This window comes from Chinchilla lanigera, unplaced genomic scaffold (genome assembly GCF_000276665.1).
Source record: "Chinchilla lanigera isolate Chin_1 unplaced genomic scaffold, ChiLan1.0 scaffold00077, whole genome shotgun sequence".
NCBI lineage: Eukaryota > Metazoa > Chordata > Mammalia > Rodentia > Chinchillidae > Chinchilla > Chinchilla lanigera.
In genome coordinates this window covers 10,973,120-10,986,756 of record NW_004955478.1, presented here as the reverse complement: position 1 = coordinate 10,986,756, position 13,637 = coordinate 10,973,120, and the positions used below count along the sequence as shown (strand labels likewise).

General features: G+C 44.4%; 1 protein-coding gene across 3 annotated transcripts in view; it reads right to left on the bottom strand.

Moving 5' to 3' along the window:
* Shmt1 (serine hydroxymethyltransferase 1 (soluble)) overlaps positions 1 to 13,637 on the bottom strand; it is a 28,745-nt gene that overhangs the window by 14,779 nt on the left and 329 nt on the right. The window contains exons 2-5 of one of the 3 annotated variants that reach the window (XM_005402277.2): positions 12,708 to 12,764; positions 8,539 to 8,653; positions 6,607 to 6,752; positions 245 to 360 (exon numbers count right to left, since the gene is read on the bottom strand). In XM_005402277.2, coding sequence (XP_005402334.1) covers positions 245 to 360; positions 6,607 to 6,752; positions 8,539 to 8,631 — 355 coding nt within the window. In that variant the 5' untranslated portion in view covers positions 8,632 to 8,653; positions 12,708 to 12,764. The remainder of the gene's footprint in view (positions 1 to 244; positions 361 to 6,606; positions 6,753 to 8,538; positions 8,654 to 12,707; positions 12,765 to 13,637) is intronic. The other 2 variants (XM_013503178.1, XM_005402276.2) reach the window with 2 other exon arrangements.

Genomic DNA, 13,637 nt, shown 5'->3' with positions numbered 1-13,637 from the left:
TTGCAAGCCCCAAGAAGTGACCCTGCACCAATTCTCGTGAGGAAAAGTGCAGAAGTTCAGGGGCCGCGTCTGCCTGGGAGGGGCGTGCAGAGGTAGAAGTCCCAGGGCAATGGACAAGGACTCACACGCCCAGGTGGGCTTAGTCCTTATTTTATGTGAAGTCCTTCCTGGGAGTCCTCTTGTTGGACACCAGCCCAAGGAGCCAGGCACCGAGAGGCTGTGTGAGGCTGGACGTGGCAATCACCTGAGTACGGCTGGACGTTGACCCCCCAGCTCTGTGGGTCCAGATGATAGGCCTGCAGCGCTCGCTTCTGACACAGTATCTCCAGTTCATCGATAAATTCAGTCCCGCCGTAATACCTGTGGGAAGAAGGAGCCCCACGTCCACTGTGCCCCCAGCCTCTGTGCCTAGCAGAGGTGCAGGAAGCCTAGGGGTGGGCAGAATGCAGTGGAAGGAATCTCAGCTCTGCCATCTTGTCCTATAAGGTTGCTGTGAAGAGCCAATGAAATATTAGATATGAAAACATCCATGAAGCTGGGCATGGTGGGGCACGCCTGTAATCTTAGCACTGGGGAGGCTGAGGCAGGAGGTTTGAGGCCAGCCTGGGCTGCACAGTGAGTTCAAGACCAGCCTGAACTACATAGTGAGACCTCATCTCAAAAAACCAGAAAAAAAAGAAGAAAAAGAAAAATCCCAGGAATATGGTCTAAAGTATAATGCAAAAGTAGTTATTCACAGTAGGGAAAGACAAGACTTCAGAGAGCTTTAGGGGCATGCCAAAAACACAAACACATAAATTTTCATAAACCATGCAAAATTAGATATTTTGGCTAATAAACATGAACAAGGAAAAAAAAAAATAGCTAGGTGTGGTGACTCACTCCTAGAAGACTGACGCAGGAGGACTAGGTCCACTTGAGCCCAAGAGTTTGATACCTGTCTGGACAACACAGAGACCTAGTTCAAAAAAAAGAGAAGAAAAAGAGGGTAGAACAAGACTGGCAGCAAAATGCAGCCTCTCCGGAGCTGGAACCGAGAAACTTGGAAAGCAGCAACTCTGCGAAGAAGCAGCAGCAGCAGCAGCAGCTTGCTAGAGATCAGGAGGGGGCTGACAGGAAAGCGAAACTACAGGTACGGCAGAGAGACAGAGCACAGCGCAGAAGAAAGCACAGGCGACCCTGGCTGCTCGGGAAAGGGACCTATCTGCTAACACAAGGGAAGCCTGAGCGGGTCAGCAGCTCCAGACAAAAACAACAGGCTAGGCTGGCAGCGTGAGCCCCCAGAAAAGCCCTGGTTGTTGTAAATTGCAAAAACAGTATCCAGTTTTACTCTGAAAGTGACTCTTCCCACATGGCAGGCTAGAGTTGGAGAAGAAATCCACTGCCGTGCCTGCTATATTTAAGAGTGTTTAATCAGGAGCTATTTTGGTAAGGGGTTGATTGTTTAACACATTCCCACGGACTTGAACCACCGGTTCAAGTGAATGACTGACCGTTCCACTGGGCAGCTTGTACCACCAGTGGCTCAGAGCCACCTGGCAGTGAGACACACGAATTACGGCCCCATCGTGGACATGTTAAGACTATGCACAGAACAACCTGACTTCAGGATTTCTGGGATCACCTTACAACAGTGACTGGGTAGGAGAGAGACGCAGAGACAGTCAAGGAGAGCATGCAGGTACACACAGACCACGGAGAAGCTTAAGCTGAGGCCAGGAAGGACATAGGGGTCCCTCGGGGTCAGAAGTCAAGCCCGTTGTGTATTGTTTTCGGAGGGGGCTGGGTCTGACACTGCCGGCATGAAGCCCAGCAGACTGCCTGAATCGCCCATCCCCGCGCCTAGCCCCAGCTAATGTCCTGATATTCAGCAGAGAGCTCAATGGTCTATTTGCCTTCCCATCTACCAATGCCGTCAGTACATGCCTCGCCTGAACGGTTGCCACAGCCTGCGGTGTACGGACAGGGGACCTCGGGAACAAGGTGGGCACATCACAAATCCACAGGCTATAAAGATAGGCAGAGAAAGCTATAACTTGGGGCACAGAAACCGGGAGCGGCTGGAGAGAATATAGCTCTAGGGTGGAAACAACTGACCAAGCAGAGGCAGGATTCAGAATTCACACACAAAAATCTGGTGTGGAAGCAAAATAGGTCTTAGGGACTCACTATCCCTCTCCCATATCTGGTGAATTCCAACACTGCAGGCCCTAGAAAGCAACTGAAAAACAAGAACAAAAACAAAAAACCCACGCATTTAGAGCCGGGGAAGGCTGGCACGGCTGTAGTCCCAGCGCTTATGAGCTGAGACAGGAATCACGCAAGTCTGAGGTCAGCCTGCGTTTGCTGTTCCCTCTTCTCCTTGTTTGTTCATTCCTGTTACTTTTATTTAATTATATTAATCTTTTACTCCTTTTTTTTTGGTTTCTTTTACTCCTTAATAGGGTCCTTTAGCTCATTTTTCTCTCCTCTTCATCTGCTTTTTATTTTTAAAATTCACTTCTTTCATTTTCCCACTCACCTCCAAGTACTATTATTAGGCTTTATTAATATATAGATATTTAGTTGACTGCTGCTATTACTGAATTCTGCTATTAATGATGGTACAGCTATATATGTCAATATTTGGTTTTTCTTTGTGTCTATATTATAACTAGAGACCTCTCTTCTATGGTTAAGGCTGGCACAGTGGAAGCTTTTATTGGTTCTCATGGTATGTCAATATCCAGTTTGTTTTTTAATTTACTATTGCTGGTAGTTTTGTTGCTATCACCACTAACCGGTTTTTACTACATGCCACTATCTGGTTTGTCTTTGTGCCACGAACAATACTGCAGTTCAATTCCAGACAACTGGTGGTGGGCCAATCATCCTGTACCTTCCCCTCCCCAAATTAAGGAAGGTGGTCAGATCTTGAGACAGAGATAAAGACCAACAGTTAGCCACACCCAGAGTGCAGCAATGGAAAGAGACCTCCATACTGGCAACAGAGTCCACTACCATCGACCTGCAACCCTCAGCACAAAGCAACAACAACCGCCATCCCCCGCAAATAACAGAAACTGAGAAAACAAGCCAACAAAATGCCTCCAAAAGCTCCCAACTCCCCAAAAACTGATCCATGGGGCACTGACGGGGAGGAAGGGAAAAGCAAGGCAAATTACATAAAATAATAAAACAGTTAAAAAACACAGATCAGTAAGATGCTCAGTGGGCTCAAAGATGATGTAACTAAAAAGATAATAAAATAAATACACAAAATGATTAGTGAGCTTACAGAAGACACTGATAGCTAGCGGAGCTAAACGAAACAATAAAACATGAATGACTAGTTGAACAAAGAAGTAGAGTCCATGAAAACACACAAAACAGAAACCCAGGAGATAAAAAATTTTATTCAAAAGTATGGAAAGCAGAAGTGACCAAAGTGGGGAAAGTATCTAAACTAGAAGACAGGGTTGATGCAGATGACCTTAAAAATAAGAGAACATGGAAAATGAATCAAACTGCTATAAGATGCAAATAAGACTCATCAAAGATTAATTAGAATCAGTGAAAAAATATATTCAGGGATGGGGGAGCAAAAGGAGGGGAAGAGGATGAAAAAATAATAGTTACCTACTTGTACTAACCCCTCCATGACGAATGTATTCTGTATTACAATTACAATTAAAAAAAAAAAGAAAAATCAGAAGACAGCACAAATAGGATCTTTAAAAAACCTGTTTATAGAAATAATAGCAGAAAGCTTTCCAAATATGGGGAAAGAATTTAACATACACATATCGAGGCATTCAGAACACCATATAACCATGATCAGAAAAGAGCTTTTCCACAACATATCATACTCAAAATCCCAAAAGTCCAACACAAAACCAAATCCTAAAAGCTGGTAGAGAAAAGCAACACATCACTTATAAAGGTAAACCCATTAAATTACAGCAGACCTCTCAACACAAATTTTAAGGCCAGGAGAGCTTGAAGTGAAGTGTTCCCAGCCCTAAAAGAGAACAATTTCCGACCCAGACTAAGAGATCCTGCAAAATTACCTTTCAAAATTGAGGGAGAAATAACATCTTTCCATGACAAAGAACACCTTCAAAACTCATGACCACAAAACCAGCACTCCAAAAAATTCTCAAGGATAACCCAAGAATAAAAAAATGAAACCAATCATGCCAAGAAGTCTAACGGAATGACTATCATAGGTAGGGTGAACAGTTAGGCAATACTGTCAAACGGACATAGTACCAAAACTGATACACAGATTTAATGCAACCCCAATCAAAATACCACTAGCATTTCTCATAGAACTAGAGAAAATAATCCTATAATTCATATGGAATGAGAAGAAACCCAGATTAGCAAAAGTACCCTGGGCAACAACGGCAAAGCAGAAGGCCTCACAATCCCAAATTTCAAGTTACATTACAAAAGTATGGTAGTAAAAACAGTACAGTACCGGCACAAAGATACATGGATCGACAGAACAGGACAGAGGATGCAGACACAATCCCGGGCGCATTCAGGCATCTGATCTTAGACAAAGGGGCCAAAAACACATTGTGGATAAAAACCTCTTTTTAACAAATGGTGCTGAGAAAACTGGCTGTACACATGTAGAAGACTGAATACAGATCTGTATCTCTCAGCACATACTAAAATTAAACCAAAATGGATCAGAGATCTAAATACTCAAACAGAAACACTAATGTCAGAAGATAAAATAGGTAAAACTCTTGAAGTCACAGGCATAGGCACGGACTTTCTCAACAGAGCCCCAACTGCATAAGATACACCAAAAACCAACACATGGGATCACAGCAAATTAAAAAGTTTCTCACAGCAAAGGAAACAACCAACAGCGTGAAAAAACAACCTATAGAATGGGGTAAAAAAAAATGGGGAAAAAAATCTGTCAGCTATTCCTTGAACAGAGGACTAATATCTAGAATATATGGAGAACAACTCAAAACAATTACATTTCTCAAATAAAAAACCCAATCAAAAAATGGGCACCTGAAACAAATAGACAATTATTAGAAGTAAAAATGGCCAATAAATACATGAAAAAATGTTCAATATCTCTGGCCATTAGAGAAATGAAAATTAAAACAACACTGAGATTCCATCTTATTCCAGAATGGCTACCATGAAGAAATTAAATAACAAGTGCTGGTGAGGTGTGGGGAGAAGCAAACCCTTTTACATTACTGGTGGGAATATAAGTTAGTATAAACACTATGGAAACACTTCTAAAAACTAAAAAGAGCCAGGCATGGTGGTACACATCTATAATCCCAGCACTCAGGAGGCTGAGGCGGGAGGATCGCCACTAGTTCGAGGGTAACCTGGTCTACAGAGTAAACTCAAGGCCAGCCTTAAATACATAACAAGAACCTGTCAAAACAAAAACTAGAAATTCCATTTGACCCAGATATTCCATTTCTAGCTATCTTCTCAAAAGCTAATGACATCGTATGACAGTGATACATGCATAACCGTGTTTATAGCAGCACAATTCATAATTGCTAAATCTAGGGAATGAACTATATGTTCATCAATAGATGAATGGACAAAGAAAATGTGGTATTTATACACAACAGAGTACTAATCTGCTAAAGAAGGATAAATTTGAATTATCTATGGGAAAGTGGATGTACTTTGGGACCATAATGTTATGTGAAACACCCAAAGAATAAATAAATTAAAAAGCAAAATAAAAGACAGAGCATAGAAAGCAGGGAGATGGATCTTTTGCAAATGGGAAGGGGACCAAGAGACGGGGGAGGTGGAAGGACAGAAGGGGAAGGGGATGTGAAAAGAAGTAAGATGTGTTCTGTCCACGCACCAACTCCCCATGATAAATGTAATCATTATGTACTGTAAACATGTACTAATAAAAACAAAAACAAAAATAAAAATGAGAAGCAGCAGCATGTAACTCTGGTTCTTAGAAGGGTGAAAATTCTGATCAAGTATCACTACATATGTTACTGCAACTTTTTAATATAGAATCAATTTCCAGTACAGGTTGCGCATTGCTAATCTGAAATTCAAAATCTGAGAAGTATTAGCACCAACATAACTCTCAAAAAATTTTGAGGGCATAGAGGTACAGCTCTGTGGTGGAACCCTTGTTCAGTATGCACAAGGCCCTACATTACAAAAAGATTCAAATGCTTAACCAGTAAAGTCTGTGTACATATTCCACATATTCCAAACGTGAAAAGTCTGGACACCTCTGGTCCTGACCAGGTCAAGGGACGCTCAGTCTGTGTTATAGGTTCCTTTCACTTAGGCCAATTCTGATACAGGTTTAATGACTCAGAGCCATAGTTTCCTAGACAGAGGATGGATGATACTCCTTATACACTGGTGGCTATTAGAGAAAGCCTCCAAAAGGGCCGTCACGTGTGACTGAGTATAACTGCTCCAAGGACAGTTATCATGGTGGGGATCAGAAAGAGGAATGACAGAGAAGCAAGAACGGAAGGAAAGACTCACACTGGGAGGTTCGCTATCTTCTGAAATTCACGCGTCGCTGCAATTCTACATTGATTTGGGACTTCACCATGTCTGAAGCAGGACTCTGAAGATACTCACCTCTGGCCTGGGTACCCCTCAGAGTATTTGTTGTTTAAGCAGGAGCCAAGGGCCTCCAGAACTGCCCGGCTGGCAAAATTCTCTGAGGCGATCAGCTCTAATCCCACGCGCTGCCGGTTACTCTCCTTCTTAATGATGTTGTACACCTTACAGAAAGAAAGCAGATGCCGAACACTGACACGCTTTAGTTTAAAATTCTGTGCTGAGAACAGCCATAACCTCCTTGCAATCCCAGCACTCTGGGAGAATGAGGCAGGAGGACTGCAAGTTTGAGACCAGCTTGGGCAATTTTGTGACATACTGTCTCAAAATAAAAAAGGGGTGGAGATGTAGTTTATTATGAAGTCCCTGGATTCAATCTCTTCTACAACCAAAAACAAAACGTAATCTTCTGAACAGAAAAGACACTACTATAGATGTGTTTTCAGAAGCTACGTGGACCCTAAATAACCAGGAGGACTCTTAGGGCAGAATAAATCTTCCACAAAAGCTTTAACATTTGAGAAAGAATTAGTAAGAGTATATGAATCAAGAAAAAAATGATTTAAGAGAAAATTATGTATCCCACCTAACTTTTAATTCTACACCAACCTGTTATTTTTATTTCCGCATTTTACCCTACATTTTGGATTTCAAATGCCTAATCATTAAAGTCTATGTGCATATTCTAAATCAGAAAAATCTCCCTCCCTGAACCTTACTCCTTGTTCCTTTTCTTCAAGGAAAAAGATGTTTTGACAAATTCAGAGAAACAGAAATCAGGTTAGTGGCTGCCCAGGGGTAGGTATTTTGGGGAGGGTTAGGGTGATCCCTAATGTACTCTTGGATATAAAAATGTTCTGAAATTGTCAGTACACATATTCTATGATTTAAGATGGTTTGACTTTACAATGGGGGGAAGCACATTCAACAGAAACTGTATTTCGCAGTATTAATTTGCATATTTTCTGGGCTCGAGACACATGGTGCTATCTCCTCTCCTGATACTGGGCAGTGGCACTGTGCCCTGTCGGGCCTGCAGTCATGAGGGAAAACAATTGGTGTTCTGTGTTGCTAGGCCAGGATGTGTGGTAGGTTAGGCATATTTAGTGCATTTTTTCCCCTTTTGTCTTTCTGAGACAGGTTTTACTATGCAGTTCAGGCTGGCCTTGAGCTCACTTTGTAGCCCGGGCTGGCCTCAAACTTGCAATGATCCTCCTGCCTCAGCCTCCTGAGTTCTGGGATTACAGGTGTGCAGCTCAGTGCATTTTTGACTTGTTAAGATTTTCAGTTTGGAATAGGCTTATCCGGATATAACTACAAAGTAAGTCAAAGAGCATCTGTATGCTAAACACCACTGAATTATATGGTGAGAGAACAATATCTCAATAAAACTGTTATGAAAAAAATGCTTCCAGTTATCTAAATAGGTACATTCCCTGTGAACTGTACGGAGAAATCAACCACAAACGACATTTGCCTCTCCTCGCTTTCCTCCAGGGCACCCAGCACAATGCTCTGCACTTGGTAGGAACTCAGAAATGTTTAAATTCACCTTCAGAGGACTTTTAGTCACTTTCTCACTACAGTCTCTCAATGTGGCACTTTTCTGCAGTGCTGGGGAAAGAACTCAGGGCTTCCCACACGCTAGGCAAGTGCTTTACCGCTGAGCTGTATCCCCAGCTTCATAAGCTGGCACTCAGATATACTGCATATAGTAACTGCAAGGCAGTCTGAAATAAAATTAATTCATGATGAGAACTAGAGATTTAGGAGCGAGGGGTACAGCTCAGTGGTACAGTACTTCCCTAGCATGTGTGAGCTCCTACGTAAAATCTCCAATACTTAAAACAAAACAAAACAAAACAAAAAACCAACCAGAAACAAAAAACTAGAGATTCAAACAGAGGCCTCTGATGTGAACATGCAACATGAACGCCCCCCAACCCTTACCTCAATGTCACTGTCCTTGAGGGGCTGTGCCAGCATAGCCTCATGGGAGGACCACAGGGCAGCGTCCTTGTGAGTTCCATTGACTGGAGTCATCGTCACACTAGTTCAGAGCTGCCTAAAAATGAGAAAAGCGTGTGTGTCTTCCAATGATTAGCTTTGGCAAAGCTCATGGCAACCTGTACGTTCTCCTGTGTTGCTATAGCACTGGCCTGCTATTTTAGCCTTTCCTACAGGACTGCTTGGTAAACACAAGCGTAATCTATTGTGAAACCAGCACGAAGAACTTCTAGTTTCTTTCTGACTACAGACCTGACCCTCTTGTCCCCAGCCCTGTGCACCCCGAAGCCCTGCTTCTGTGTGTCAGGTGGTACCTACAGTGAGCCTGCCTTGGGCCACTCACCGTTTTGCTTCTCCTGGTATGGCTTATCCCCCAACTAAACCAAGTTCCTGGAGGCAGCACTGAGTGTTCTTTTTAAAAAAAAACCTCCCACAGTACCCAGTACAGACCGCTATAAAGAAGCAATATGGCCAAATGACCAAACAGATGAATTGTTGAATTAAAACAATTCTGGCAGCAGGCAACTGGTAAGTTCTTTAAAAAAGGCAAACATTTTGTACTTAGCAACTTTTCAGATTTTTCTGGGCAGGTACACAAATTAACAAAGAACAAAATACAAGCAACTGGGATTCTCCTTCCACGATGCCATCAGCAGTATTTTATAACCTAAGTACAGCAGGTAGCAACTCCACATTCAGTTTGGACCATTTCTCCCAGACTGTAAAAAAGTGTACTGGAATTTTTGCTGTAAGAAGCTCCTCTAGGAACTGAATACAGTACTAACTGTCTCACTGTAATCCCAGCACCGATCTCATGTGTTCATTTCTTTCATGTTTCTGAGGAAACATGAAAAACAAAGCAATGAAAATGAAGCTCAGAAAAGTAAATATCTTAGTGTAAGGCTGCACAGCAGATTGGCCATGGAAGCAGGGCTCAGAACCCCAAAGCACACAGAGCAATATACGTCATGGATGGATTATAAACCGTCCTGTAAGAATCACAGGTCACATCTGCATGTCTGTATTCCCATCAGAAAACCACAGCCCATAAAAATATAACTGACTAGAAAATAAATCTTAAAATTTATTTCTACAAAGAACTGGAATTTTGCTGGGCGTGGTGATACATACCTATAATTCTAGCACTGGGGAGGCTGAGGCAGGAGGATCACTGAGGGTTCAAGGCCAGCCTGAATGGCATAGTGAAACCCAGCTCAAAAAAAAAAGAACTGGAGTTTTGTGATCAGTGGCATTTCCCTAGTGTGAAAGTTCAAAGATTTAGTGCTGGGATTACAGCACTCAGACTGCAGGTGCTCTGGTACCAGGCCCCACAGCTTCTCCTCGCTGAGCTTGTGGGCAGGCACCGCCCGTGCAACCCCAGCAGGTGGAAAACACAAACTTGCCTCAGAGCCAAGTGAGGCCCTCTGGTCCTGACTCCCAAAGAGCAAAACTTCTCTTAAATATTAACCACTGAAGGTTAAAAAGGATTCCAAAGTGGCCAGCAACACAAAGGGGAAATTTCTTTACCACCAAAGAACTAAAGTCCACTTGGAAACCTCTCACCAGAGGGTCGGGTCTTGAGTCATTTGTCAAAAGGCACTGACTGACATTCAGTTCAACTCTCCCTGGAGGGGGGGGCAAGCCTTGACCCCCTCCCCCATGGGCCCTCTGATTCTGCTTGAGCAGAATATGCTGCTCTCTGCCCACATACAACCCTTCCCTGATCCATGATAATTTTCTCCCTAGTACTAGAGATTGAACCCGGGGGCCTCTCACTGAGCTATATCTTCAGACCTTTTCAAAAATTTAAGACAGGGTCTCAGTCGCTAAATTGCTCAAACTGGGCTCAAATTTGTGATCTTCCTGCCTCAGCTTCCCATAGTGCTGGGATTACAGGCAATATTTATTCAGTGTTTCTATTTGTCTAGCAAATTACACCATGGAAAAAGGAGCGTCTCCTCATAAGGTGCTCCCCAGGGGTTCATCACCACGCTCGGCTTCCACGACAGAAATTCTGAGCTGCAGTGGTCGCAGCCTCTGGGTGAAGCTGTCAGTGTAACCACCTCTTGGCTCCTCACTCCAGCACTCCGTTCCTGGTTTCCTAGCCTGGTTTTCGACCTTGCTCCTGCTACCATGTAGGATCAAGTATCACTCACTGCGCCCTGAATCCAAGTATTACTTAACTCTTATCAGCAGCAGTATATATCCTCATTGATTAATACATCTATTATCTTCCTGAGTCAGTAAACTTTTTTCTAAGCCATGAAAAAGTTTGAATTTATTCAAACAAAGACTTCAAGATTCATTGTCTGAGCCAGGATCCACACCTATAATCCCAGCAGTCCAGATGGTTGAGACGGGAGGATCACAAGTCTTGCTCAACCTGGACAACTTAATGAGACCCTATCTCAAAAAAGTCTTGCAAGTAGCTCGGTGAGAAGATCCTGAATTGTCTCACTTCAGTTAACTCTATTATATACTAGAGCATTCTTATTTACAGTAAAAAAGAGAAAGATCCTGAGACCACATACTTTTTAAGATGTGGGGGCTGGGGATCTAGCTCAGTGGCACAAGTGCCTGCTTGGCAAGTAAAAGGTCCTGAGTTCAATACCCCGCACCAAAAAAAAAAAAAAAAAAAGATGCAGAGAGGAAAAAAAAGAATCATTTTTATCTAATTTAATGTTTAGGGAAGAAAAACTCAGCACCTTTCAAGATCTGGAGATTGGCCAAAAAAATATACTTTCTGTTATTTTATTTTTAGATTATAGTAAAATATACATGACGTAAAATTTACCACTCTAACAATTTTTTAGTGTACAGTTCTTGGCACTGAGTGATGTGGACTGAGGACAATAACTGGGTAGGGCTACTCTTGACTGGGCCACAGAAAGCACCTGGGCTGAAATCTGAAGAGGGGAAAGGAGCCATGCATATAAGATTTAGAGGTAAGCACAACCGGGGTGAGGCCGGGCGTGGTGGTGCACACCTGAAATCCCAGCACTCAGGAGGCTGAGGCAGGAGGATCACCCACGGTTCAAGGCCAGCCTGGGCCACATAAGGAGACCCTGTCTCAAAACAAAATAAAACAATCTAGGTGAGCAAACAGTAAGTGCAAACCCCTAAGATAGGAAGATGTCTGTCTTGCCAAAGGTTAGAAGTCAGGCACATGTGACCGAAGCCCAAGAAACAAGCAGTATCCACAAGAGATGAGATTCAAAGTCCCAAGGACAGGAGTCAGGTCAGAACAGACTTTTTACCTTGATGTTATATATTTTACAAGTTTCAAACCGCTTCCTAGGAACCTTGGTATTGAAATGGACAAGCAGCAAAACCCAGTAGCGCACGGACAGGCCACAGGTCGATGCCTCAGACTCCCCCACTTTGAACAGTAAGAGCTGCCGGTAAGCAGGTAGGTACTGAAGCTCTCTTCTGGAAGTGCTGGTAATGGCACTGCCGATGGGCTCAACCCTGCTCTGCCAGTTCCTAACGTGTGACCCCAGTTACTGACATCTGTGCCTCGGTCTCCCCACATCTAACGCAGGGACAATATTCCGAAGCTGGCTGTGAGAGTTAAACCAGACATCAGGTCCAGAGCACTCAGGACAGTGCCAGGAACACAGCAAATACTCCGTAACAGACCACTGTTACTGATGAAAGCCGGCCACAGTGGTGCACACCTGTAATCCCGGCACTCTGGGAGGCTGAGGTGGGAGGATCAAGAGCTGGAGCCCAGCCTGGGTACCTGAGCCAGACCCTGTACCAAAATTAAAAAAGAAAAAAAAGAAAAAGCTGGGGCTGTATCTCAGCAGGAGTGCCCTAGTTTCATTCCTCACGACTGTGGGGCAGAGGTTATAAACTAGGGATCTTAGGGCCACCTTAACCTTCACTAACTGTACCTGTGACACCACTGGGCGGTCCAGCTCACTGTAGCATCCCTGCCACTATCGTGCTCCTATTTCTGTACAAGCACTGTCACTCACATGTTCCACAATCCTCACAACCCCAGGGAGGGAGACCTTGTCAGTATCTGCACTTCCAAGTCACCAGCCTCCCCAGGACCCCTACTCCCGCCATACAAGTGGGTCCTGTCAGGGGTCTGCGAACAGAAGTACCTGCTGAGCAGCTCTGTCCCACATGGATGTTGAGTTCTCTTCTCTAGGGAGGAAGACCTGAGGGTCAGACAGCTAACATGTCAAAGGTTATGTAACAATAAGAATCAGACTTTGAGCTCTTGTTTACCTTTAGTTCCAAAGCTGCTTCTCACACACTGTATCAGATAATAGCACAACTAACCATTTACTTGCTCTCAAGTGAGAAATTTGTTTCTATAGGACCCTACAGTGGTGTTTCCAGTTCAGTAACTTCCTCACTGAAGGCACGCATCTGTCTGGCCTCCACTGACCAACTGGTCACTTAACTTTCAGAACCTCAAAGAATAGTGCCGTCTCCTAGAACAAGGGGTGCCACTGCAGACAACTAGAGACAGAAGCGGGGGAGGGGGCGCAGAGAGAGACAGAGACAGACAGAGAGGCAGAGGAAGCAGGGCCACATAAGCAGAGGTTGGGAGTGCAGGCTTTTTTACGTCTTTTTTGAGACAGGGTCTTGCTATGCAGTTCAGGCTGGCCTTGAGCTCACTTTGTAGCCCAGGCTGGTCTCGAACTCGCAGCGATCCTCCTGCCTCAGCCTCCCGAGTGCTGGGATTACAGGCGTGCGCCACCACGCCCGGCGGGAGTGCAGGCTTCAATGGGGCTCTATTCGGGGTTCTCCCCTTTGCACCGGCTCTTTCCTTGTTGCCTCGCCCTTCTCGTCTGCAACTGGAGGAAATGCCAGCCCTGCCCGCACCGCAGCAGGGAGGACGACAGCGCAGCGTGAGCGGTCGTCCTCAAATCAGAGAGCTCGCCGAGAAACCCCTGAGCAAAGAGCGGCTGCGTGCGCCCCAACGGCCTTCGCACCCACGCCACAGGCCACCGGCCACCACGCTCATCGCCCCGAAGCGCCCGCGGCTGGGGGGCTGCGGCCGGCCGCTGACCCCTCGGTCTCCG